Below are 27,678 nucleotides of genomic sequence, written 5' to 3' on the forward strand. Positions count from 1 at the left end.
TGCGAAACAGTCAGCACGCGTCTCTTGAGACGTTCGCGTATCTTCTGACTTTCGAGAACTCGCGAGAAAATCCTTATCTCGATCGAAATAGTTATCTTGTTACATGACGTTGTGCGTGATCTTTCTTTGTGTCTCGATCGTTCCTTTAATTTTCAAATTCAGATTTTGATTGCAATTAAAATCACATTCGCACGTTTTTGGCATTAACTCGTCTTTGGCATAAATAACATAATTTTCAGTAATAAAATTTGGTGTAGTATGTATTTTAAATTTATTTTACCAATTAAAAAACGGTGTTAATTTTTAAATCAGCTTTGTTTTTTTACTTTATAAAAAAATTAAGATTGGTGATAAAGAATATTGAACTATTTCTTTAAATTATTTTATACATATTTTGTATTACGACATTAATGTAAGTTTAAAAATTTGTTCGCATCGTTTGAAGAGGTTCAAAGAACGGAAAAGAGTTTAGCGAGGCTGACTAATCCAAGTTTGAACTACTGACGGGAATACAAACGGAACGAGATACTGGTAAGACTTTTAATGCACTATTGTGGAATTAAATATCACGATAAAATGAATTCAAAAATTTAATAACGTGATTATTTAATCGTCAATTATTTAAAACTATGTTATGATTTATATAATAACTGTTATTTTTTTATCGATTACGCAAACTTTTTATATATGTAATATTTAGATAGCAAATTCAGGCTTAATGTCGATAATTATTCTAGAAACAGTCTCTATATTATGTTTTTAGATAAAATCTTTTAAACTAGTGTAATCTTGAAATACAAAAAAAGTTTCAATCAAAATTGAAATTGATCACATCGTGAACGAGTCTTATTTACGGTTTTACTATATAATCTTTAGCCTTTCATTTCGCAAATGAAAAATTTTCGATTAATTCATGCCATGAGTCTAAACAGTACTTGTTAAGCAAAGGTTAAATAATAGGGGATTTATTAAAGCAGAAAGTATAGCAGATAGTTTGTTTTACTAGTGAATTATCATATAAGGTAATTCTGAATTCCCTTCATGATTTTAGCTTGAATTAATATATTAATAATAAGATGTATTCAATTTTTCAATTTATTATAAATTTATTAAAAATTCTAAACAGAAAATAAATTTCTGTTATAATAATATTAAATTGTAGCAATTATTATTTCCATATTCAAATTCAAATACGTTTTAATATTTTACTGCAATTTATATAAATTTTAAACTTTGTGCAGATATGAAATTTATGCGGCATTTGAAAATTTTATTTATTGCATTTTTATATATTGCGATCTTTTGTACTGATGCTTATTAAATATTGATTTTATATTTTCATGACGTTTTAACAATGTCCAAAAGTACAGGATGTACATTTATTAAAAACTGAATATATTTTATAATCAAAATAATTATCCTTATAATTTAATTAAATACAATACATAAAATTTTATAAATTGATCGAAAAATTTAAAAATTAAATATGTAAGTACAAGATATGCTTAACATATGTTCAGCATATCTTGAACCTCAAATATTTCAAATTTATTATTAATATCCCTAATAGTATACATATAAAATCTGAAAATGTTTGGAGATATTGACGAAGTATACATCGTGTGTGTGCACAATTTATACAATATTTATTTTAAATCATCAATGATAATTAAGTTTGGCTCTTTAATAAGAAATCTATACAAAAACGTATAATATATATTTAAATCTTTGGCGGATTATTTTTAGGAGCAATTTCACCCTCAATGATTCTTACCGTTGAGTTTAATTACTGAAAACGTGTTTGTCATTACGGATTAATCATTATGGTAGAGAACACCTCACGTATCCCCTGCGAATTGAGCGAAACTAAGTTTGTTTTTATAATGATGGACTATCTAGTCTGAAATTACATATGAAATCGATATATGTATAATGTATATAGATTCTAGGAAATTAGCAATCTAGCACAAATAATTTTACCTTATGATGTTTAATGCTAAACTCATCTAGTACGTATACTAAGAATAGTGTAAAACAAAATCTTCGAGACTGTTAGTATATGAGTATATATTCAATAATTATAAAAATTATAGAAACTAATATATATACAATTAATATATGTTAATATAACTATCCACAATTTAAACTTTTTTTTAAATTCAGTACATGTATAAAGAATATGTTGCTTTTATAATATGATTAATTTTTTTAAATAGGCTAAAAATGTTAAAACTGAAGAGAAGTTTAGGTTACAATGTAGAATTTCTCTATGCTAATAATTAAATACGCAATGATAAGGTTTGTTTTCTGTGGCTGAACTAGTGTACACTTTTAGAACCTAAAGTGAGATAGGTATATGTTTGATATTTGTCGAAAGCGAGAAAGAAAGTTCTAATTCAATCTAGTGCAGGAACAGAAAACAGACCAATAATGTGGCTATCGGCTTTATTGGATGTTAAATAAACAGGATTGCGAATAATATTTGTAAAGTGTGAACTTGCGTTGATTGATGTTCTGATTAACTTAATTGAATAAACTTGTTGTGACATACAAATTGATTTCATATGTACATTTTCATACAGAAAGCGTAACCTATATATTCTGTATGAATTCTGTTTGAATGTAATCTATATTTCTGCTATTCATCTGTTTATGTATATTACATTACATTGGTAATATTAAATTGTTGTAAAGTCGATTACAGACACATAACTAATGTACGTCAACTTTGCGAAAGATGCATTTTTCTGACGTTATATAATTATCTTTTTGTCACGCGAACGCGTGACAAACAATATTATGAGTAACTATATAATGGGGGTATATATTGTTTATAGCGCGGGCGGGCGCGAATACGCACTCGCTTCGATCGTGCTTTTGCGCCCTTCGCGCCATAAACTAACCCCTACGCGTTACATAATGTACTATTATTGTAGAATTATATTACGTTTTGGTGTGTATATACACACACATACACATTTTACATATGATATCTCTTATAGCATATATAATATTATACAGAGTGTTCCCGGGTTAAATGGCAAAATTTGAAATACGTATTTAAGACTTAAAACAAAGAAAAATTTTCTCTGGAAGAATTTTCGCAAACGCTTCGTTCAAGAGATATTGACTTATTAAGTTACTCAACTGTAGGAATAGGAATATTATAATGTCGAAATGTCGCTTTTTGTTTTGTTTTGAAAGTTGTAGATCGTTGATAGGCTTATGTTCGCAATGTAAACAAAGCTCCTTTCATTCGTATGAATTAAGTTATTACTTAGTTTATAATAGAAAGTGACAATGCCTACTCGAGTCATTGTAACAGGATGTTAATGTAAATTATAATTGTGTGAAATTATGTACCGCGTATGTAGTCCTCCTCGCGACGCTGATGGATTTTCAGCATTGACGCATACGTATTAACTATTAGTTTATAATACTTCTTAAATTACAAAACTATAGGAATAAATAAATATCGAAATAATACAGGTTTAATTTCTTTATTGCTTTACAGTAATAACAAATTAATTATTAAATATTTTGTTCAAAATGACGGCCTCCAGCTCGGAGACAAGCATTACATCTATTGATGACAGAACGAGTGGCTGATTGGCATTGTGTGGCTGTAATTTCATTGCATGCTTGCTCTATCCTCCGTTTTAATAATTGAAGATCATTACGAATGAAAGGAGCTTTGTTTACATTGCGAACATAAGCCTATCAACGACCTACGACTTTCAAAACAAAGCAAAAAGCGACATTTCGACATTAAAATATTCCTACAGTTGAGTAACTTAGGCCCATTTCCAATAATGCAGATTAACTTTAATCTCGGTTCAATTTGCTCTTCATCTTTTTCTAATTATAAAAATTAGAAAAAGATGAACAGTAAGTTAAACCGAGATTAAAGTTAATCTGCATTGGTGGAAACAGGCATTAATAAGTCAATACCTATATCTCTTGAAGCGTTTGTGAGAATTCTTCCAGAGGAAATTTTTTTTTGTTTTGAGGTCCTAAATACGTATTTCAAATTTTGCCATTTAACCCGGGAACACTCTGTATATATATATATATATACATATATATATATGTATATATATATATATATACATATATATATATGTATATATATTCTTATACTGTATAAAATAGCCAATGTTACTACTAAGGCTGAGCTAATATTGTTGATATAAATATGCAGCATAATTGATACGTATACCTAAATATATTCACGTAATGTGCACTGATCAATTTCTATTATAAAACAATGTTTTCTAATTTTTTCACAGTTTGTGGAGATTCTCTCTTTTTTCATTTTAATAAACAATTGTACACATAAAATATTCTGATTCATAAAATATATACACATAGCTCTATTTTTGCGGTCTTACCGCAACGGTCTTAGCTCGCAACCGATTTGAATGAGAAATCTCGAACGTGAATTTTATGTAAAACCTCTGTGGTTTTTTTAAATCAATTATAAATTTTTACTATTTGATTTAGAAATGTGGAGTTTTTCACAATTTACATTATTTGATGATTGCTTTGTTGATGGACTCTTGCCAATTTGCGCCGATATGATTAAGTCTTCAATAGCGAGTGAGATTAAATACCCACATCACAGAATTTACATACATATTTTTCGTAATTTATTAATATTTTTACGCATGTATTCGTTTTTGTAAATTTTTATAATATCATTGTTTGTGTACATCGTTAACGATATTTTGCGACTTTTTTAACATTGAAAATGACCTAATAATGGTCGAAACGTCTGTTTTTAAATTTTAAATTTTATTAAACTTTATATTTATTTTTAACTAATGACTTCTTATATTTACTAAAACTTTTACAATTTAACGAATGTTGGCTCGTAGCCTGTTGTTTTAATTATTTTTTAATTATAATTAGATTATATAATTTCATCAAAATTTTTTATATAAAAAACTAATAGATTATAAAAATTTAATCAACTACTGAAATTTAATATAGCTAGAATCATCAGAATTATAAATTAGTTACGGAATTACTTAATATATATTTCGCAATTAAGTTCTTTTCCAAAAATTATATTATTATTTTATATTAAAGAATCTTTTTGTGTAGTATTTTTTTTATATGAATATGTTTATTAATTATAAGTATGTTAATTTTATTAATTCAATTTTAGTTTTCTTTAACAATTCCATGTTAATTAAATTTATAAGCTTAAACAAAAAATGTAATTTATGATAAATATAAATTTTTAAATCGCTACATGTTTATTTACTAATTGACTTACTATATAGCTGATTATTTTAGGAGCTTATTTCTCTTTAAAAATTAATAAAATTACATAACATATATATTTTTAAACACCTAAATTTTTTAAGTTGCTGCATCGGAGAACGTGTTGATCCTCAGCTTGACCTCTTTCGTGTGAAAGCTTGATAAGACCACGAATATTGGTACACAGAAATGAATGCTAACTGACTTTTCCATTTTTAATATGAAAAATGAATTTAGTATTTAACTTAAAAAATATATATTAATATTAATAATTGTTATTTCTGGTATAAATTACAAATAAAGAAACATGTCAATTTAAGCATAAAATTAAATATTTAGTTATTAAATTAAACACAGCAAACATTCACAATATCATTATCAAATCGTTATTATGAAAAGTAATAATAAAAGTAACGGCGTTACTATATTTCTATTTTTTGTTTCTACATTTCTAGCTGAGACTAGTTCATTCATTTTCAAATAAAAATTTTTTCAGTGTATGATTACGAGATACTTATATAAGTTCTATGTATCTATAATTTATGAATATTATCGTATAAGTGTTAAGTGCTGAAACAATCTTAATTTTGGTTATAAATAATAAAAGTAAATGTCAATGCAGAAATTGGAATTATAAATTCAGCATAGATATATTGCTTTATTTAAAATTATTATATTTTTCTGTTTTTTTTTATTAAATAAGAGAATGAATATGTATCGGTAGTATTCTTATCATCTTGTTTTAACATGGTGTTCTTTATTCTACATTTTTACGAAGCAATTTTGCACTTCTAATTGTTCAAAAGGAATGTGATACGAATCCAAACAATATAAAAACGTATTCTTTCAGCGTAACAAAAAGCGAACGTAATCCACAATTTACTTTAGAATGTTTCGCATTTATTTAAAAAAAAAAACAGAAGTATTATTCTTTAAATAGAAGAAAAAGAAAACAGGAAATAGAAGAGCTTATTTACAGGGCGCTGCACATTTCCGCCGACTGCGTGGCAAATACTGGAACGAAAGCGTAGAGGCACCGAACAAAAAATGGGAATCCTGTTAAAAGAAAAATGGACAGCCTGAATACCAACGGCAACAACACTCATGAATTTTGTAGTATTCAGTACAAACATTTCGTGGCACCGTACGGAGGTATGCTCTTTTAAACTTGGTTATTTTTTGCGTCTACACTCACGTTAAAAGCAAGTAGTATATTTTTAATTTGTCACTCTATCTCTCTAAGTGTTCCCTGAAAATTTTCACTTTTAATAAGATCATAATAAGATTTTGTATGCACAATGCACATATCTAAAGAAAATTATTTATAAGAAATAAATAATAAGTGTGGAAGGGCTACGAGCCAGATATTAAGTAATAAAATTTTTAATGAATTCAAAACATATATAACAAAAAGGAAAACGAAAGTTCAGCATAGAACTAACATATAAAGCATGAAATGTGACAATTGTAAACAATAATTTTAATAAATTCAAAACATTATATAACAAAAACGCAAACGAAAGTTAAACAAAGAACTAAATGTAAAATATAAAATGTGATAATTATAAACAGACGTTTCGATCTCGTTTGAGTCATTCTCAATGTTTGAACGTATAAATCTTTATTTAGACTATAATAGAGAGAATTTATTAAAATAATTTATACGTTCAAACATTGAGAATGACCCAAACGAGATTGAAACGTCTGTTTATAATTGTTACATTTTATGTTTTATATTTTAGTTCTATGCTGAACTTTCGTTTTCACTTTTGTTATATAATGTTTTGAATTTATTAGAAATTTTATTACTTAATATCTGGCTCGTAGCCCTTCTACACTTATTATTTAATTTATTGAGCCATACTACCTATATTAATTATAAGAAATAAATTATTTTGTTTGTTTTTTGAATTAAATTTAGAATCATATAAAAAAATATTCCTCAGAAATTGGAGTAATTTTATAAGAATTTAATAAGTTGAATTTACATGCATGAGAGAGACAGAATAGTTTGTAAAATATTCTCTTAGACGTATGAATTTAATCTATTAAATTCTCATAAAATTATTCGATATGAATATTGTATGCAAAACATAAATTTTTGCAAAATAAAAATAATCTATCTAGATTTCCGATAAATTCAAAATATAAAAGTGAAATGAATTAATGGGAATCGACACAGCAATTAATACTCGTTTTACTTTTGTGATTTTTTTATTATTGTATAAAATATTAACAAAAATTTTTTATATAACTTTTTAAAAATTGTTATATTTTAAAATTCTGATCTTTTTCTAAGCTTTTTTGTTTAAAAAAAAATTTTTTTAATTTGTGTACCAAAAGACACTTTGTTGAAAAAGCTTTTTCTTAAATTTTTCTATATAAATTCTGAAATATTGGAAGATTTTTTATTTTGTAATTTTTGAAGAGAGAGAAAGAAAATACATATGAAATCTGAAGAAGATTAATAGACATTTTTTAGGAACTTTCATAAATTTCAAATATGAAGTATTCTTATAAAAATATTGAGAGAGAGATATAAGGTTTTTTTTACTTATAGAGTTATTATTATATTAGATGATAAGACAATGGATTAACAATGCAATATTCCTTATCAAAAACTGTTGAGAAAATGTTTTAAATATTATTTAATTGAACATTATATGTTTTATAAAATTTATTTAAGAGAAATAACTGTTATTTATTTGCTTTCTTAGAACCTAATTTGTTGGAAATTCTTCTTTCTTTGAGGTCGATTTACTGATGTGCATATTTAATATAAGCTGCAGCATTGTCAACTCTGTGGGAAACATTGCGCTACTCTTTCTATTTTTCAGAACTCTGGTGTAATCCGGTATGGGATTCGTTGCTCTGTTGGCCGCCAATGAAAGCTTCTACGACGGCAAAGCAGCGATGCCCCTTTGTGGATGGATTTGATACGACCAGTAAGGCTGCGTTCGGAAATGTTACTCAGGTTTCCCCGAGTATCATCTTATCCTTGTTGTCCATTGAATGTTAAACAAAGATAAGACGATACACAGTGGTACTCGAGTGATATTTCCGAACGCAGCCTAAATAAATGAAGCTTGATTTCAATGTAGATCTCAATCTTCCTGATAATCTAACTTTGATATTGAGTTGACAATGAATAATTGCGCATAGCTATATGGATATTCGTTTATCGTAATTTTAATTTCTGTCATTTTCCAAGTCATTAGCATAATAAAAGAAATTATTAAAGCTGAATAAAAATTTCTGTTGTTAGTGAGTTTTAAAGTCAAATTAGTCGAAGTATATTGATTTAGACCGTAATCCAAATTTCACTTTTTTTCTTCTAGAAAAAGAGAAAAGTGGATATTAGCATCAAAAATTTAATATTCAGAATATAAAACAGATTCTAATTTTAACTCGAATTACCTTTTTTTCTTTTTACCCTTTACGGTTCCTACGCACTTGTGACATTGATTTCTCAATGGGTTATGTTATATATATATATAAACATGTGAAAAATATTTCTAAAAATCTTTTTCCTTGTACACATATATTTTGTGCAAATTATTCGGAAAATAAATATTAGACAAACTGACGTATATTTTATTAATATTGTATAAAACTGAAAATATTTCTGATCCTTCAATTTTATTTAATTCTTAAAATTTTTCTCTTTTTTACCTTTCGTGTTTCTACGCATTTACTAAAACGCACTTATAAAATTAATTTTTTTTATCATAAGATCAGATTTTGCAAATATAAAAAATATTTCTAAAAATTATTTTTTTTATATACAGATTTCATTAAATTTATCCAGAAAATAAATATTACAAAAACTGATATAGATTTTATATACTAACAACAATTTGATAATAGCTATAATTTTACACACACGAAAACTTGATTTAATTTTTGTAAAAGATTATCATTTTTGAATTAAAAAATTTTAGAAAATAAAATTTTAACCGTGCATTTTTAAAGGATTAACAGTTAACAATATGTAAATGTATAAAGAATTTTTTATGTAGACATAATATAATAAAAAATAAATAAATAAGGAGACAAAACTTTATCTTTAATTGTATATGTGTGTAATTTTTAAATTTTTATAATTATTTTATTATATATATAAAATACGTATTGTATTTTTTTCAACACCAAATATTAGATATTATACTGGAAATTATCAGTAGAAGGTAAAAAGAGTCAGAAAACTCTAAAAATCAGAAGATTTTTTAATAAATCATTAACGTACTAAGCTCTCTTTTCCAAAGATCTATAAGTATTTGTATTTAAAAGATTATATGAGAGTTTGCACTATCTAATTGTTCGTATGCACCACAATTTGCAGATTTAATATAGGAGTACATTAATTGTTTAAAAACTTCGTAGAAAGAATTGAGGATAGGAATATGTCGCAACAATACTTCCTCTTTAATAGGAACAAGGTGAGTTTAATTGGCAACATATTTCCACAAATATTTCGCACAGATGGATAAATTTTAATCATAATTTTGAAATTATGCAAGAAATATAATTTCATATTACTAAATTTATTACACAACAATATTTTATATAAAAATAAAAACGCAATAAATATATATATATATATATAATTATTTATTCAATGCTTTATTTCATTTTGTAATGCAATCATAATCCCATTGATTATATTATTTGTGGAAATTAAAATAAACAATTTTATAATTGATTTACAGATAAAATGTACAATGCATATAAAATTGTTGAAATACAAAACAAAAACCGCGCACATAGAAAGAAATATTTTCGATATTCATGACTATAATTATATATTATCATAATTATAATTATTACTGCAGTGACATTAATAATAATTACTATATATGGTTCTATCAACAAATATATAGTAACCGAAAAGAACTACAATCATAAATATTATTATATAGTTATTAATTACAACTATTTTATGACAATTTACAATTACTATAAGGCTTAGTTTTTTTAGGTAACGGATGGCACAAAAAAATACATCACGTAATTTACATAGCGAGAAGTGTTAATGTTTTAAGTTATTTAATTTTTTATTTAAATTTAAAAATTGAATTAATTTGAAGAAAAATTTTTTATGTTTTATATTTCAGCTCTAGGAAAGAAATTACATGATCGTACATTCTATTTAAGAAATTTTGCCGTCGTTGCAATATTATGTATCGTAGATCCTATTGCGATATAGTTATTATTAATTTCAAGTTAAATCGTGATAAAAAGTCACGTTTTTTACTGCACGATACAATCGCGTTTTCTAGTGGATAAAATGAATTTTTAAGGGCGATGATGCAGTAACGAGATGCAAATGCACTTATTTCCAAAACAAGGCAGTTCTTTAAGGCCATTTATAACAAGAACTGCTCGAAGGCCATTATGTTACATTGTTCAAAAATATCAAACTACATTGAAAAATATATGTAATAAAAATTTTTCAAGAATTTTCAACCGATTTATCGAAAATTTATATTAGACCAAAAATGATTATTCATTGAAAATAAATTCTCGATACTTATTCGAAGTATTTAATATTAAATATAGCTGGACAGAAGTATTCAAGCTGCATCTTCGATGCAACATGGTGGCGGGATAATAAATGCAGAGAGATTTTCTCCGCTCTCGACACGTCTTCCCGGAAACACTTTGATCGCATTCGATAGCGTCGCTAACTGCAAATGCGTCGTGAGATGAATTTTTTCGTTGTCGATATTATTGATGTGTTTTTATTATCACAATTTCTTTAGAATATTATTTAAAAAAAAACTTTATGTAATTATCTAAATATAGTACCATGGAATAATATAATTAACTTTGACAATGAATAATATATGTATTTTGTTAAATAACGTGACATTATTATTTAGTATTAAATTGTTAACATTGCTACTTTCATGCAAAGCAGTTTTTACATGCACTAATTTAGTGTAATGTGAATGATTGAATTCAATGTTCAATCGTCGTACATCGCCTTTAAGAAACCAAGCAAAGCAAGAACGTAAAAATAATGACCTTCAGCAATACTTTGAATCTCTGAAATGACGAATCAAAGCGTTTGTATCGTATCTATATATGTATATGTATAATAAATTAAAATACTTTCACTTCTTATTTATGAAAAATAATCGATGGTTTTATGGATAGAAATATTTTATTTTTAATAATTACAAAAGATTATAATAACAGAGAGAGAGAGAGAAAATTGCGAGAAAATCGTTGACAATGGATTGTATGTATTAAATGTTTTGATTTTTAATTCATTATTGATTAATGTCTAAATGGAACGCAGCACAAATTATGTAGTTAACATAAAAAGAGAGAGAAAGACAAAGTTTGGACACACAAATTAAACATTTTATAATTAATCCTTAGTGTACATAATAATTTTCCTTTATTACGCAGAATAAATCAACTGAGTTAATTTACTTTACAAGTATACGAAAATTATTAAATGATTTTCTTACATATACTTTAACACATTCTGAAGATATTTGTAAGATTGTATATTAAAAAAAATTATATGTAAATTTTATAATTAATTACTTGCTGCTTATAATATTTTAAAGAAAAGAAATGTGTAGATCTCTCTCACAATAAATCAATCGTGTGCACTAAGAATTATCCGATAAAAGTGTTTTTAAATTAAATTGGATTTATACCTAAATCAATTAATATATGGTTACAAGTGCAAGTATAATTTATGACTTATTTTAAAAAATAAGTAATTTATGTAAATTAAGATTTGCCATTATTAAACATTTTCCTTAACGGTTAATTAAAAGACCGACAAATTTAAGGCGCACAATTTTCTATTCATCAAATATCTCATAATAACTATCATTAACATCTTAAGGTGATCCTAAAGCCTCTTGTATTACCGACTAAATCGTATAATTTTTGTATCGTAAATATTTTTTTTGTCATTCACAGATTCGAAAATCCTTTTACAGAATTAAAGTATACGCATTAATTAATACGTGCCTGTGAGGTAGAATCTATGCTGAAAACGATAAAAAATTTCAAAATTGAGTTCTTTTTCACCATTTTTTAGTCCAATATGACGCTTCAGAGCTGTCACGTCGTTGCACGTCGTAACAACATTTGTTTTATATAAAAGCTGCGCAATCTCTACTTAAGAAATAGTAGTCCACATCAGGCATGTAGTTTGCATGAAGAAACAGCGTGGAGTTCTTAAAATTAGATTTAGATGTCTAATTAAAACATATTTACGATACAAAAATCTACGTATATGTGTGGCGTGCGTGAGTAAGATATTGATGTAGTGATGTGTCAATGACACGTAATCGTCTGTATGTCTAAGTGCTTAAGGATCCCCTTAATCGTTATTTCTTCTTTTAGAAAGACAGAAGATAAGAAAAAACTATTTCCTATATCTTATTTGTATAAATACTTGTATGTAATTAGTTTTTTTATTTCTAGATCCAATTATCTTGAAAATTTTAATATAAATCTTTTATACAAACACAATTTAATATAAACATAAAAATATATGAAAGAGACACTTTTAAATTTTATGATGCAAGGTAAAATCTTAGATGAATAGCGCTCGTAACGGATGCATTTAGTCATTGGCAAAGAATTCTCAAATAGCGCCATCCTGTTATTTGTTTCTCATACTATATTATATGCATATGTACAACATATTGAATAGTGTGAGTGTGGAAAGCATGGCGGCCCTGGACTACCCTTCAATTTTCCAAGCTTTAAGGAAATCTTTAAGACGATAGCAAACTACATGAGAGTCTTTTCTCTGTTTCCTTTAATCTTATGGAACATCCATGAATGCATCATTTTTTTCTATTCACGTTACATTCTTTAATATAAAAATTTAATTTAAAAATATTAGACGTACAGCTTGATTTTTAATCCAATGTGACAGGATCTTGTTATATTTAACATAAAATATAATAAGATTTTGTAACCATTAAATTACTATTATATTATATAAGAGATAAAACATTTTCTGCGTAAAATCAAAGTGAATCGAATGTAATACTTTTGTGGTATGTAAAGTTGTTAAAAATACAAGTAATAAGATTTTTTTGTATTATTAATTATTTTTACTCATAGAGAAGAGAGAGAGAGAAGAGAGAGAGAGAGAGAAGAATGTTTCTATAAAAGCATGTTATTATCGAAGAAATAGGGAAATATTCAAAATATTCTCAAGTTTATCAATTAAACAAATTGATATTTATTGAATATCTTGTAAACAACATCAGCTTATTTATTGGATAATGTATACATATATTATTGCATATTTAAAGGCGCGATTGTTTAATATCAGGAGACACGGTTATAGTGTCTCCGGCCATGTTCAAAAACTACTAGTGATATATGAAAGATTAATAATAATAGACACTACAAGTCTCTTATCCCGAGCCACCAAAGTCCATTTTTGGGAAGTGCATAACTTCTAAAATATAAAAAATTTTGAATCGAACGTTATATGTCCTGAAAGGCGGCATCGCCACGAGTAATTCCAGCCAAAAAAATTTAAAACGTCCCTTCTCTGTCTGTCTGTCTGTATGTATGTATGTATGTCCGTCCGTCCGAAATTATAACTTTTTAACATCCTCTCTCACCTTTCACTCATACTTCCACTATCTTTGACCCACCGGACCTCCTCCCCCCACCATCCATCCCCTCTCTTTCGTTATTTTTAAAATATATTTATGATATATTTGTGATATATTTATGATATATTCTGAAAAGTAAGTGATATCCGAAAAAAATTATATCATAAAAATGAAAAGTTCAAGCCATGTTCAAAAAAAGATACGCAAAAATTTAAACCTTTTTATCTAATAATAATTACCACGAAAAGTAACTGATATATTATTATTAGATAAAATGGTTTAAATGTTTGAGTATCTTTTTTTGAACATTATTATAATCTAGTAAAAGTAATAAGAGAAATATAGTGGCTGAATAAAAATGTGTCGATAAAGTGGACATGCAATTGAAGATATTTTTAGCGATGGCATTGAATTCATTGGATCTCCATATTCTTTTGTATTTCGTGTATTTTTCCAGAATCCGTAGAGAAAAAATGTGGCTACAATGGACGGTGGGAGGCACAGAACGGCACAAGCATAAACGAGGAATCATTCATAGGCTGGGCGAATTATACTACCTGTTTAACGCCAGAAATGCTGTGGCTTCACTACAGAGTCTACAATAATAATGTCGAGGGCGAGGTAATTCATGTTTTGATATCTGTCAAAAATGACGACGATGTACATTTGAAAAAAAAGAACTAAAAATCAGTTTTTTAATTAAATCAATATAAGAATATTTTAAAACAAGGCATGTAATGAAAATTTGAAAAAACAGCAAGTTATATTTAATCCCGGATATTAAAGAACTAAAAAATAAAAGTAATAATTTTTGAATAAGAGAATTTGACTATAAGAGATAATTATTATTTTTAATCTGTTTTAGTATACATATATAGAAAAAATAAAAATTTATGCTTGCGCTTTATAATCAGAATTGATTAATTCAAATTTTTTAATTGTTAACAATTTTGATTTGTCTTATTTATTAAATAGTAAAAGAGTTGTATGTTATATATAAAAATAATTTATTAATTCCTTCAACATAAAAAAAAACTTTTATTTATTTAATTGTAAACATGATTATAAATTAACAAGAATAAGGAAACCGTAATAATTTACGATTTACTAAGCCATCTACGGTCAAAGCTAGATTACTATACTTATTATAATGTGTGAATTTATATACCGCATATGTAGTTACCAATCACGTGCCGAAAATTTTTCAGACTTACAACGCAACACTAAACAACTACCGATTATAAATGTTATGTATTTTTTAAATTATTAAATTATGTAATTTTTAAGAATTAATTAATATTATAATTAAAATTAACTTTTTATATTCAAAAGTTTCATAGCGTGATTGATGTTTCATTTAATGTTTTAACGTGTGACAGACCAAAAGGTAAAATAAATCAAACATTTACTTACAAAATAAACATTTACGCACAAAATTGAAATAGCAAAATGTTTCTAACGCATCAATTTTTTCATTTGAGATATTTCTATATTTCATTTTTGTGATTTGTTTTAAAGCCGTTTAATAGTATAACTAATGCTTTGTTTAATGTTTTAATGTACAATAATAGATTAAAGAAACTAAAATAAACCAAATTTATATCAAGTTGGTGCCACAAAGTTTTGAATAAACTTATTATTAATGTATAAGATTAAAACAGCAAATCGTTTCCAACATATTCATCTTTTTTTTATTTTACCTATATTTTTATTTCAGATACTTCTATGTTTTGTTTCTCGAATATGTTATTGCTCGAATAAACTATAATCTTCGTGGCTGCTTTGATGATAAAAATTGAGACTACACATCTCTCGCCAATTTACTTTTTAATCTCTCTCTCTCCCTCTTCCCGATCTTTTGCTTACCTAGTTTTTTCTTTTTATTTGAAATATGTGTTTTATGTAACTGTTGCATTTTGCACAGTTATTGTTCTTTCTGAATGCATGAATATTTTCGCGCATCATGTTGCATCTCGCCTTTGTATACGCTTTATATTTTATTTACTGTATTTTTATTCTTTACTTTGGTATTTATTCTGATTGCTAATTGTTTATTCGCGTATATATCTGGAATTGATATTATTGATTTTTTCGTCTTTTGAAATAACTTTCATGATACTGTAAAAAATTGTGATTAAACTTTATTTTCTTCGATATAATCGAACGTATGTTTTATATACATATCATATTATACATATTGATAATTGAATATTATTAATTATTAGAATTTTATTATAAATACATAGATATTCTCTCGAAAATTATGGCTCAGAGATTAATAAAATTAATAAAATTAAAAATATGTTGATTGATTAATTAAAGAAAATTTGACAAACATAATAAACAAAAATATATTTATTTGCTATATAAAATAATTAATAAGTTTTTTACTGTATTGTCAAAAGTTACCACAACAGAGTTAAAGAAGTAAAATTTTTGTTATATCTATTTGTACAAATACGTAGTAAAAGTTGTACTTTTTACAATAAAAGATTTATAAACTTTTACTAATAAAATACATCCCAAATATGTTTTCATTATATCAAAGCACAAAGTTTCATTGTAGTCGACTGTTTTGTCTTTTTCTAGATGAAAATGGAAATAGCAGAGAAGACACGTACTCTTGAATTTGTCGGTCTCAGTATATCTCTGGTAGCTTTGCTCGCTTCTCTGGTGATTTTCTGTCGATTCAGGTAAGTGAAAAGTTTAAAAGCGTTTTAAAAAACAATTTTGAGCATTTTATTTGTCTGAAGAAACTCAGTTCAAGTAAAACAATTCTAGTGTATATATATCTTCTTTAAAACTTGCAATTAAAAAATAAATTGTATGTCAATTTGATGTTCGGTACTATAGAACCCATCAGAGAGTTTACGACGGAGTTTTATTTTAACTATTTTTCCGTTACAGATCTTTCTCCTAAGATTTTAAGGAAGCTCAGTTTCTTTCTAATTGCGAAAAGAACTATAAAACGATTTAAAAATAAAATTGTAATAGAAAAGTATTAAAAAAGTCGATCATTATTCTTAACAAAAGATTGAGGTTTCTCAATAACCATACAGTTACATGTTACATAATATTGAATAAATAATCACACTTTTAGAAGTTATTAATTTAGTAAAATATAGTTGCGTGAAGCTACGTTCGACGCATAGCTATAATCTCTATAAAGCCGTTCTCATTTTGCATAAATTTACATCCGAAGCAGTTGAATGGCTAAAGCTAATGCTAAACGATCTTTGCGTTTAATTTTCTAGATCGTTGCGAAACACGAGGACTAGAATTCATAAGAATCTCTTTGTCGCCATGGTCGTGCAAGTACTGATAAGATTAACGTTGTACATAGACATCGCGATCTACCGTAGGAAACCGCACGGAATGCACCGAGGAATAGGAAATACTGTAAGACACAATGGAATTACCTTACTGTTTGCATGAAAGCGAGATTATTTTTCCATTTTTTTCACAGAGATTTAATGTTATTATTTATTTCTACGTTTCTGTTTTATAAATTTTCGCATATATATATATATATATATATATATATATATAATTTCCTAATATAATTGTAAGACGAGAGCGATTTTAGTAAAATTCACGTTTTAATGCAAATAATGCCTCTTTTCAAAGTCCGAAAACGAGCTGAAGTAGAAACTTGAATTAAATTGCTAATTAAATTCAGATGTCAAGTGAGGAGTAAACGCCTTTTGTCCAAAATTTATAATTTTTAGAAAACGAGAAAGAAACCAACAAAAAACACGGGCTTTACAGAAAATAACAATTTGCCAATCAATAAGATGTAAAATGTTAAACAAAATTGCTAAACTATTTATAATAATGTTGAATAAATGCATTTTATTTATTTCTAGTTAAAAGACATAATGCACTTCGAGTGTCTAAACTTTCTTCAGCACATAAATTGGTGAAATAATACTTTCATAACATTGTAAAGTAGTTTAAAATATGAGTCTAAGGCCCGGTTGCTCTAACGCTACTTCGACTTTAACCGAGACTCAAAACTGTCTCTGTCTCTCTTTCGGCTTTAAAAGAGACAGAGAGAGTTTTAAGCCTCTCTTAAAATCGAAGTAACGTTGGAGCAATCGAGTCTTACTCAGTTAACACTGATAACACTATGCCATTTCTAACTCAAAAAATGGAATTTTAGACAAAATGCATTTTGGAAGTCTGCTCCTTAAGTGTTTAGCGTTACTTTTTCTCACGTATGGAGAAACCGACTTTGTATGACTTACACTTACATATGAGCTTATCCATAAAACGTGATATATTTTTGCAGCCAGTGTTGTGCGAGGCCAGTTACGTGCTGCTGGAGTACGTCAAGACTGCGATGTTTATGTGGATGTTCATAGAGGGTCTGTTTCTGCACAACATGGTGACTGGTATGTACTCGCAAAATGTAATACGTTTTATATAACGTTTTGCACGAAAGCGACGTTAATCTCACTAGAATCGTGAGAATGTACATGTAGAATATTTTTAGATTTTTTGCAATCGTAATTGTAAAGTAGACTAAGAAATCTTTTGCCTGATTCATTGTTGCGCCAAGGCGAATTATTTACATAAATGTGGAAATGTACGAAATGTATATTTATCCGTAAGTGCACTTACACCACAATAATCATAATAAGTATTGCCATACGTGTTTATAATTATATATTTTCAACAAACAAATGTTAGGGCAAATAAAAGTATAAACTCTGTGATAAAAAGGGGTAAAGAATATAAGAATATAAAAAAATATAATATAGTAAAATCGAACGTTTCAGAACTTACAGGTCCTTCTTCAGCGATTCTTGAAAGATGTTACAGAGTCATAGAGTTGAATAATCTTACAGTCAAAGAGACATAGTGTGGTTTCGAAGAATTGATTTTCTCCTGTTTTTATGTGAATTGTGTAATAAAATTTGCGAAAACAATTACATATAGTCTTTACATATTCAACAGTTAACAGTCTTTACATATATTTGTCTGATACTATTGAGCGCAAGTATTACAATGTGAAAAAATGAAATGAAATGATTGTAACTAGGGCTCGCTATTATACGTTTAAACGAAAATACGTTTACACATATAATTAGTATATATATATATATATATATATATATATATCTGTTTGTTAGAAACGTTTTTCCAAATATACGTGTAATTAACTATTATACGTTTAAATGAAAACATATGTTTACACGTATAATTAGCATATTCGTATGCTAATTAGATGTGTAAACGTTTTTCTGAAAGCGAATAAAAACGGATAAATGTTTTACGTTTACACGAATATTCGAAAAACGGAATAAAATTAAAGTCCTAATTGTAACACTTGCACTCAACAGTATCAGACGAATATGTAAAGCTGCTCCTGTTTTCGCATATTTTATTACACAATTCACATAAAAACAAGAAATTAATTCTTCAAAACAATTTTACCACTTTGTATCTGTTTGACTGCAAGATTATTCATCTCTATGACTCTGTAACATTTTTCAAGAATCGCTGAAGAAGGACCTGTGAGTTCCGAAATGTTTGATTTTACTATATTATTTTTTTTATATTCTTATATTCTTCATCTTTTTGCCATACTAACATTGTATGTTATTAAATTATTTTTTATACAAAAGAACTTTATTACTGCTCGATTCGAACTGTCGTTTCTTTATATTTAATTAAAATTAATATTTTTAACAATTAATTAATTTTTAACAATTCGTCCTATACCTGACGCTGTTCAATATGATCCAAACTTCTTCTATTATTGACAAATTAATTAGCTTTTGATACACTTTAAATCAGATTTTAATTTAACAATTGACACATAATTTCGCATTTCGATGATTATAATTTTATAGTGACGGTTTTTCAAGAGACGTCTTATTACCGGATGTATCGATTTGTTGGATGGGGATGTCCAGTACTGATGACCTCGGCTTGGGCCGTTGTTATGGCATTTTATTATCATCCGAAATCAAAGTAAGTTGTGGATTGTTTGCCCAAATATTGAGACATTTTTATAACTTTTACTTATTTGGACATTATATACCATATATAACATTATTTGTATTGTTGGTCATAATACAGATATACAATTGAGAAATGTTAATAGTATACTACATTCCTTGTAAAATGTAAGCATTAAGTTTACGTTTAGTGATTACTGAAGAAGACCCAAAGCGAGGGTCAAAATTTGTATGATTTACAAATATATTATACATATTATGAATTTTTGAAATATTAGATTTCCTAGATGCTGGTCAGGATACAATTTATCGTCCTACTTTTGGATTCTTGAGGGACCTAGATTCGCAGTGATATTGGTGAGCAACTCATAACGAATTTTTAATAATTGGCTACAGAAAAAAGAATCAATCACATACGTTTTATATTATATATTGATTCTATTATATATAATATATATATGACGATTATGTTTGTATACGTATAAACATCTGTGAAGTTATAAATTGTAACTATTTGTATATTAATAATTTTTTTATTGTTTAATAATAAAATTGTAGCATATATGTAACTAATTGAAAAAAAAAAAACACTATCAGACGGTTATTTATCGATGAAAAAATACAATTTACGTTATATCTAATAATAATTTAAAATTGTCAATATTCAACATAAATTAAAAGGGCGAAGTAAGAGTCAGAAGTAAATTACATTTACTTCGCCCTTTTAATTTATGTTGAATATTGTTATATTAAGAGTCCTTGAATATTTTCATCTTATTAAAATTGTCAATTAATACTTGTTCTTTTACCCCTCATTGTATTTCTTCTCATTATTTTCTTTCAGCTCAATTTTTTGTTTTTGCTGAATATTATAAGAGTGCTCGTGGTGAAGCTTCGGCAAAGTCACACAAGCGAAATTGAACAAGTTTTGTAAGTACACAAATAAGCAAACTACTATTTCTTTAAAGAACTAAATAGGTTCAGAATTTCAGCTTCAATCTTGAAATTCTGAACCTATCTGGTTCTTTAAAGAAATACTAATTTCTAATTTCTCGCTAAAGCGTTCCCGTTAATTAATCGGTTACTTCATTTACTTTAAATTAACAAAATATTCCCTATTTTATTTACTTTAGAAGTTAAAAATTTCCATCGCAAAAGATTTTGTTAATATCTTTCTACGTGATATTTTGAATATTATTTTGATTCCTCTTATTTATATAGATTTTCGTTTTGCTTTAATTAAATTTTTTATATTTGGCTTTTGTTCACAAAGAATCTATGCGCGCGATTCGTTAACCAATTTATTGCTTTTCGTTGTATTAGGTGTACAAATTAATTTGGTCTGTTTTTTGTGTTCAAAACTTTATTTCAAAACAAAATGAATGAACAGATTAATTAAAGTATTGTCCATCACTGGCTATTACTTTTTCCATCTCTCAGGCAATTTTCGATTTCCATCTCGAAAAAATGACTCATCTTTGGAGGCGATTATCTTTTGGAAAACGGACCGAACTAATTTGTACTCCCATAATATAACTGACAGCTGACTAGTGTGCATCGAATTGGAAGTAACTCCAATTTAATAACTGGCGGTTGCTTTCGACTGGCGCGTTATGTAATAAAAGCTTTTTTGCGTTATGTAATAAAAGCAATTTTTGCTTTACTTATTCTTTATAATATTTATCTTTTACATCCACAGTTTATAGTTATTTCAGTTTTCCTCTTATATTGCCTTAGAATTTTATAAATGTCTTAAATGTATATTTTTCTAGAAATCTTTTTTTTTATATTTCACTTCAGTCAATTTAAAATAACATTTCATTAAAATCAAGAACTAATTTCTTGATTTGAAAGAAATATTTGATTAAGTTCTAAATGTTAATTTTTAACTTTCAACAATTTATATTTTATTTTATAATTTATATTTTTATGTGTGTTTGTAAAATATCTTGGAATGTTTAGAAAATTATATACAAAATTATAATATTAATTGAAAAAAATAAATTATTGAATAAATAAATAATTTTATATAAATAATATTTTTTAATAATAAAATGATAAAGGTTATATTAATATATAAAGTTTAAATAAGGTAATTTTAATATTTCTTTATATTTATATTGTTTTATACATATTGAGCTTTATAATTACTTTTATTTTAATATTTTTCTCAATAATCTTAATAAATAATATATTTGTTTCTGTGGTTATGTAAGTCGTTAAACGACTTTACGAAAAATGTCGATAGCAAGCATAAATATTGAAATATGAGATCGTAAAAGTGTTAAAATAATTTTTTATTATACTCACAGGAAAGCCGTAAGGGCAGCCGTGGTACTTTTACCGTTATTAGGCATTACTAACATGCTCTTCATAATCGAAGCGCCTCTGGATAACGTAAGCAAATTCGCTGTGTGGTCCTACTCCACTCATTTCCTGCGATCGTTTCAGGGCCTTTTCATCGCGACGCTTTATTGTTTTCTTAATGGCGAAGTGAGTAGATTTCATTTTTAGAAATATTATCTCAGTCATATATTTGAAGTTAATGTTATTTTATGATCAAATTAATTATAATTGTAAGATTTACTAGCCAATATACTTAAATAATTGTTACAAGATTATTTTCCACTTGTTTTCATAGGTGATATTATATCAGTTGCTAATTTCTTATAATTTTATAGGTATTATCTTTTCTAAACATTTATTTAATATAAATTTAACAACTAATTATAGGTATTATTTTCTTTAAAATTTTGTTAATTTATTTACCAACTTAATTTTTTAGAAGAATGGAATATAATAACTAAAAGTTATGTTTTTATTTATTCATTTTTATAATAAAATTTAAAACGTTTTTATAATAAAAAAAATGAAGTTAAAATCAGTTAAAGAATCTGTACATATAATTGAAAATTAAAAATATAATAAGCAGAGAACACACACGATTCAAGGCATTTTGTCTGTATTATTTTTATTATCAAAGCATTATAAAAAAAGATACAAAAGTATTTTTTATAATGAAATCTCATGTCTTTTTCTCTCTATTTATAATAATATAATAAGTTTTTTTTAAATTAAAGAATTAATTTATGTTCTTTATAACGAAACAGACAAGAGTTTTATATCTTTCTTTGATTTAGGTAAAACTCGCTTTGGATAAAACCATTGCTGTTTATCTTTCTCTAAGAGGAGGCGATCTACAGACCAGAAGACAGTCGACCCTTAGCGGCGGTCAATCTCACCGAATAACTTCGGGTAAGTAAAAATCAATTAATTTTTAAAACGAATATTTTTGAAAGTGTACGTTACATACTAAAATAAGCAACAAAAACATTTGAATAGCGCAGACAATCTTTTCTCTAATGAGAATCATGTTGAACTTTTTAAAAATTGACTTTGCATTATCTCTCGAAGACATATTTCCATAGAATATTCCATCGAACAAATATCTATAGAAGAAAAAAGTATAAATTCTGCCTCGGGTTAATTGAGAAAATAGCATGAATAATCTAATTTAGCGTTTTTCAATCTTTTTTAATTCATGGTACATTATAATATGTGTGTGTGTGTGTGTGTGTGTGTGTGTGTGTGTTTAGAAATAAAATAAAGTTTTAAAGTTTATATTTTATCGTTTTATATAAAAATAATTTTATTGTAATAATAATTGCAAAGCTCTCGATTTGATTAAAATAAAGATAAACCATAAACATATAATTTAAGTATAATTTTCACAATATTTAAAACATTTTTTATCTCATTCGCTCTTTTTTATTCATTTCTTTTTCGTTTTCTTTTTTACTTCTTTAAAATTTTCGTTGTACATTTGGAGCACATCAATATATAGTAGAATATTGATTCAAAAACTCTGGTTTAATACCTATACTTGTTGAATATTTGTAATTGATACTTGTAACATATTTACAGTTTTAACGAGATTCGTAATAATGATATAAAGTACATAACTTTAACAAATTAAAATTCTTTATAATTTAAAAAAATATTTGATATTTTTAAAAGGCAAGTAACTATTGTTTTGGTAAATGTGTCTATGAGGGGACCCCCCTCCAATGACTTTGACCTTGAGATATGTTATCAAGGTCATGACCCTGAGTAACCTCCAACACGTTTAAGCCGTCGCTCGTCCTTTGTTAAAAAGTTATTAACAAACACAGTTTTAACGTATGCTATACATGTATGATATGAAGTACTATTCTACATCTTTCCCTGTTCAGAAACGTTGAACTTTCCACGCGAAGTAACTTTCATCCCCCCACTCCCGTACAGGAGCACACGACTTCTACGATTGTACTATTGCTGTGATTGTACTGTTGGGGCAAACCTCCACCGACGGGGTGGGTGCGGGGGGGAGGCCGATGGCCACCATTGTTTTATTATCATATGTGCTGAAATTAACTTATGAATAATCTAGAATTGTTCATTTTATTTATTTATTATTCTTTCTTTATTGCATTCATAATCTTTATCATTAAAACTTTAGTTTCATTTTTGTTCTTTTCTTTTATATTTACAAAGAAAGTACAGATTATTATAAAAAGAAGTTACAAACTGTAATAAAGATTTCGTTAACTCATCTAATTCTGCAATTTTTTAAATTATATATAACCTTAATACACACAATTACCTTCATGGCTCAACTTGTCCTTCGGAGTTGCCCACTATACCCCATTGGTGGGGCATATTGATCCACTTTGCATCCTTGCAATTAAAATAATTTCTTTCTAATTAATGAGGTATATTAAGGATTTATAAGTATTTAATTGTTGAGGTAGATAAGCATGCAACGTTTTAAAGCATTTATCATTAGTCTATCATAATTGTGTAAAGATTTATAATAATTTAAAGAAAAAGTGGCTCAACTACCCCCGTCCTACCCTACTATATAAAGGCGATTGCAGTATGTGTGTGTGCGTGTTATTTGATATAATTCTCATTAATATATTAGATGGCTGATTGCAGTTTAACAGTTCTGTGGAAATTGAAAAGTTATAATATCGGATTATGGATTATACATAAGCCGATAATGTATTCTTATTGAAAAATCTTTAATATCACCGATCAATAAGTGCTACTTATTAATGAGATAACTAAATGCAAGAGAATGCATGCTCCTTGATTCTTCGAAGCATTCAAAGATTGAGATTTTTAATTTCAAAGCACTCTTTAAAACGTCATTGTTTTCCCATTGATTATTTTTTGCTAAGATACGTAACTATAAATTTGAATAAAAGTCCTTTTTAGCACTAATTTTAAGTGATCTTTTCGTTGAATTATGTATAATAAATTCGATTATTATGAAAAACATTACTCATTACGATAAATTATTGTTCGAAACCTTTGAGAATAATTAATAGTTTTCCCTTTTCATAATAATTACAATATGGTCAAGCATTGGCGTTGATTTAATTTTTTATTAATGAATTAATAATTTATTTATATATAACATTAGTATAAATGTTTTAAATATATAACATTAGTATAAATGTTTTAAAGAAAAAGTACAAAAGACACGTATGCATGTCAATTGAAGACGAAAAGATTACGATCTAAGTAACATATGTATACATTTACCAATGCTTACACAAGAATTTTCCAAGTCTAATCCAAACAGTAATCAAATCTGTAATATCATTACATAAATAATATCACAAATTACATTTTAAAATGTTGCAACAGAAAAAAATTTTTTATGCAAAAATTTCATGTTGTTCGAGCTTAAAATATCTTAGTACAGTAAAATTATATACAATATATATTTTTTACGTTTTAGCAACATTGAATTAAAAAAAATATTTTCCTTATATATTATAAAACGCAATTTTATGATTTATTATTTGAGATCATTATAATATAATAAAAATTCTTAGAAATATTCTCATTTGAAGATACTTTCACATAATACCGTCACATCTATCGGATCACTGGAGTACATAATTGTATTCGAATGACGTTATTACACTATTATAGCAAGTTGAATTCCTTCTTGGACATTAATACAGAGAACTTACGTAATAATAATAAAATCTTCTCTGTAAATTGCATATTAATCTTCAAAACATTGAATTATCTCTTTCTTATGTGAAATACAATACAAAGGACAAATTAAAAAATATCTGTAAGAAATATATATATTTATCACTTTTTTATGTTTGTTCTTTAAAAACTTATAGTTTTTTTTTAATTTTGCAGAAAATTTTATTTATTGCACAATATTTGTTGTCAACTTTATTGTCGAATATAAATAAAAGCGCTATTACCAATACGTTTTTTTTTGCCTTGTGTCATAGTGATCGTAATGGAAGAGGAAGAAACGAGACCTACCGGGTTGATGAGACTGTGTTGTCGCGGTGGAAATACTCCGCCAGATCGGCCTGTCGAGTGAGTAATAATTGAAAAAGGCCTTTCAAAGGTCGGCACCAATCCGCCGATTTATCCGTTTCGCCAATCTTATATAATTCCACATTGTTTACAGAATACAAGAACAGAGAGATAAAAAAATTGAATGCGTACTTTTTCGAGGTATTTAGAAGCTGCTTTCGATATATTAATATTGTACAAAGAATAATATTGTATAGAGAATAATTATTTTTTAATATTCCTTATTGCTTTAATTTTGTTTGCTCTTGCTTACTTGCGTAAAAAAGATAATATAATACGTTTTTCGGCATACGTTACGTTGAATGTTTCCGATGTGCAAGCAATTACGTAGCAATTTTTCGCTAATGCAGCTTCAATTGCAACTTTAATACCATTTATATTTTTTACGTGTTAAGTAAATAAATATGAAACCGAGGGGGTAACCACCATCTGAAATATTGTCCCACAGATTACATGATTTCATTTAATTTTATATAATTTTATTTGATGACAAATAATTTTTCCTCACTATATATGCGGTCAGTTCGTAAAATAAACGATTTTATCTAATATTACACAATTATTTCCTGTAATTGTCGGATTATATATCGAAATTTTATATAAATTTTATAATGATTTCAGGGACTCCGTCCCACGATTACATTAAGTGATTACCCCCTCGTATGAAACAAAAATGAAACAATCTTGTCTTTTGTGTCTCACTTTACAGAGCAAGGAAATTCCAGCGCAGGAAATGGTGAAAGGAAATGACAATGTATTAGAATTCTCGAGATTACATCCAGCCTATAGATACTATTGATGTAATAGCTTTTGCTCCACCGCTTCTTATCTTCCAATATTCCTAATCTTGATGTCTCCTGTGAAGTAATAGACCTTATCTAAAGCCAAGTAGAAATTACTTCTTATCCTTCGCTTTATAATTAGAGCTATGTTATCGAGTTAAAGTTCAATTATAATCAAATTGTAATTGTCTCTTGAAAAATTTAATAACTTTTAGTTAATTGAATTAAAAAAAAATTTAGAAAGAAATGTTTTAAATAGAAAATCTCTATTCTTTAAATTTCTAAAAAGTTAATTAAAGGCGGCTTTATGATTTATAATATAATTTAGCTTGAAATTATATTTTTTATATTATATCTTTTATAGTGGTTTGCAAATTTATATAATTTTCTTAATCGGATTTCTATAAAGAGCATTGTTTTTCCACATTTCAGGACAGCAGCCTAATCGTAATAAATGCGCAAATCTCCCAACGTCTGGCAGCCAATCTCACAGTAAAATAATTCCTTGGATCGTCGAATTATCAGTACTACATTCGGATTTTCGATCAAAGGAAACGGATTTTCCTTTGCCGGAGATTGACAGTATTGACACAGTATGCATTACGTCACAGTAACTGAGGCGGAATTTTCTCATAAGAATCTAACTGTAATTAA

The 27,678-nt window shown here is 26.8% G+C and overlaps 1 protein-coding gene across 1 annotated transcript; it reads left to right on the forward strand.

Moving 5' to 3' along the window:
- Positions 1 to 229: 229 nt before the first annotated feature.
- Positions 230 to 27,678, forward strand: Pdfr (Pigment-dispersing factor receptor). Its single transcript, XM_018542073.1, has 16 exons — positions 230 to 256; positions 446 to 531; positions 6,248 to 6,420; positions 8,106 to 8,213; positions 14,338 to 14,501; positions 16,470 to 16,573; positions 17,135 to 17,279; positions 18,172 to 18,274; positions 19,739 to 19,859; positions 20,125 to 20,203; positions 20,691 to 20,776; positions 22,159 to 22,339; positions 22,987 to 23,101; positions 26,152 to 26,242; positions 26,337 to 26,383; positions 27,457 to 27,678. Exons 3-16 carry the CDS (start codon positions 6,339 to 6,341, stop codon positions 27,636 to 27,638), a joined length of 1,608 nt encoding a protein of 535 aa, XP_018397575.1. The 5' UTR covers positions 230 to 256; positions 446 to 531; positions 6,248 to 6,338; the 3' UTR covers positions 27,639 to 27,678.

Source organism: Cyphomyrmex costatus, unplaced genomic scaffold, assembly GCF_001594065.2.
Source record: "Cyphomyrmex costatus isolate MS0001 unplaced genomic scaffold, Ccosl1.0 scaffold302, whole genome shotgun sequence".
In the NCBI taxonomy this organism is placed as follows: Eukaryota; Metazoa; Arthropoda; class Insecta; order Hymenoptera; family Formicidae; genus Cyphomyrmex; species Cyphomyrmex costatus.

Coding starts and splice junctions, on each gene's coding strand:
- Pdfr (XM_018542073.1), top strand. CDS start 6,339: ATGGACAGCCTGAATACCAACGGCAACAACACTCATGAATTTTGTAGT. Junction 17,280..18,171: donor ACCGAGGAATAGGAAATACT/GTAAGACACAAT, acceptor ATATTTTTGCAG/CCAGTGTTGTGCGAGGCCAG. Junction 19,860..20,124: donor TATTATCATCCGAAATCAAA/GTAAGTTGTGGA, acceptor TTGAAATATTAG/ATTTCCTAGATGCTGGTCAG.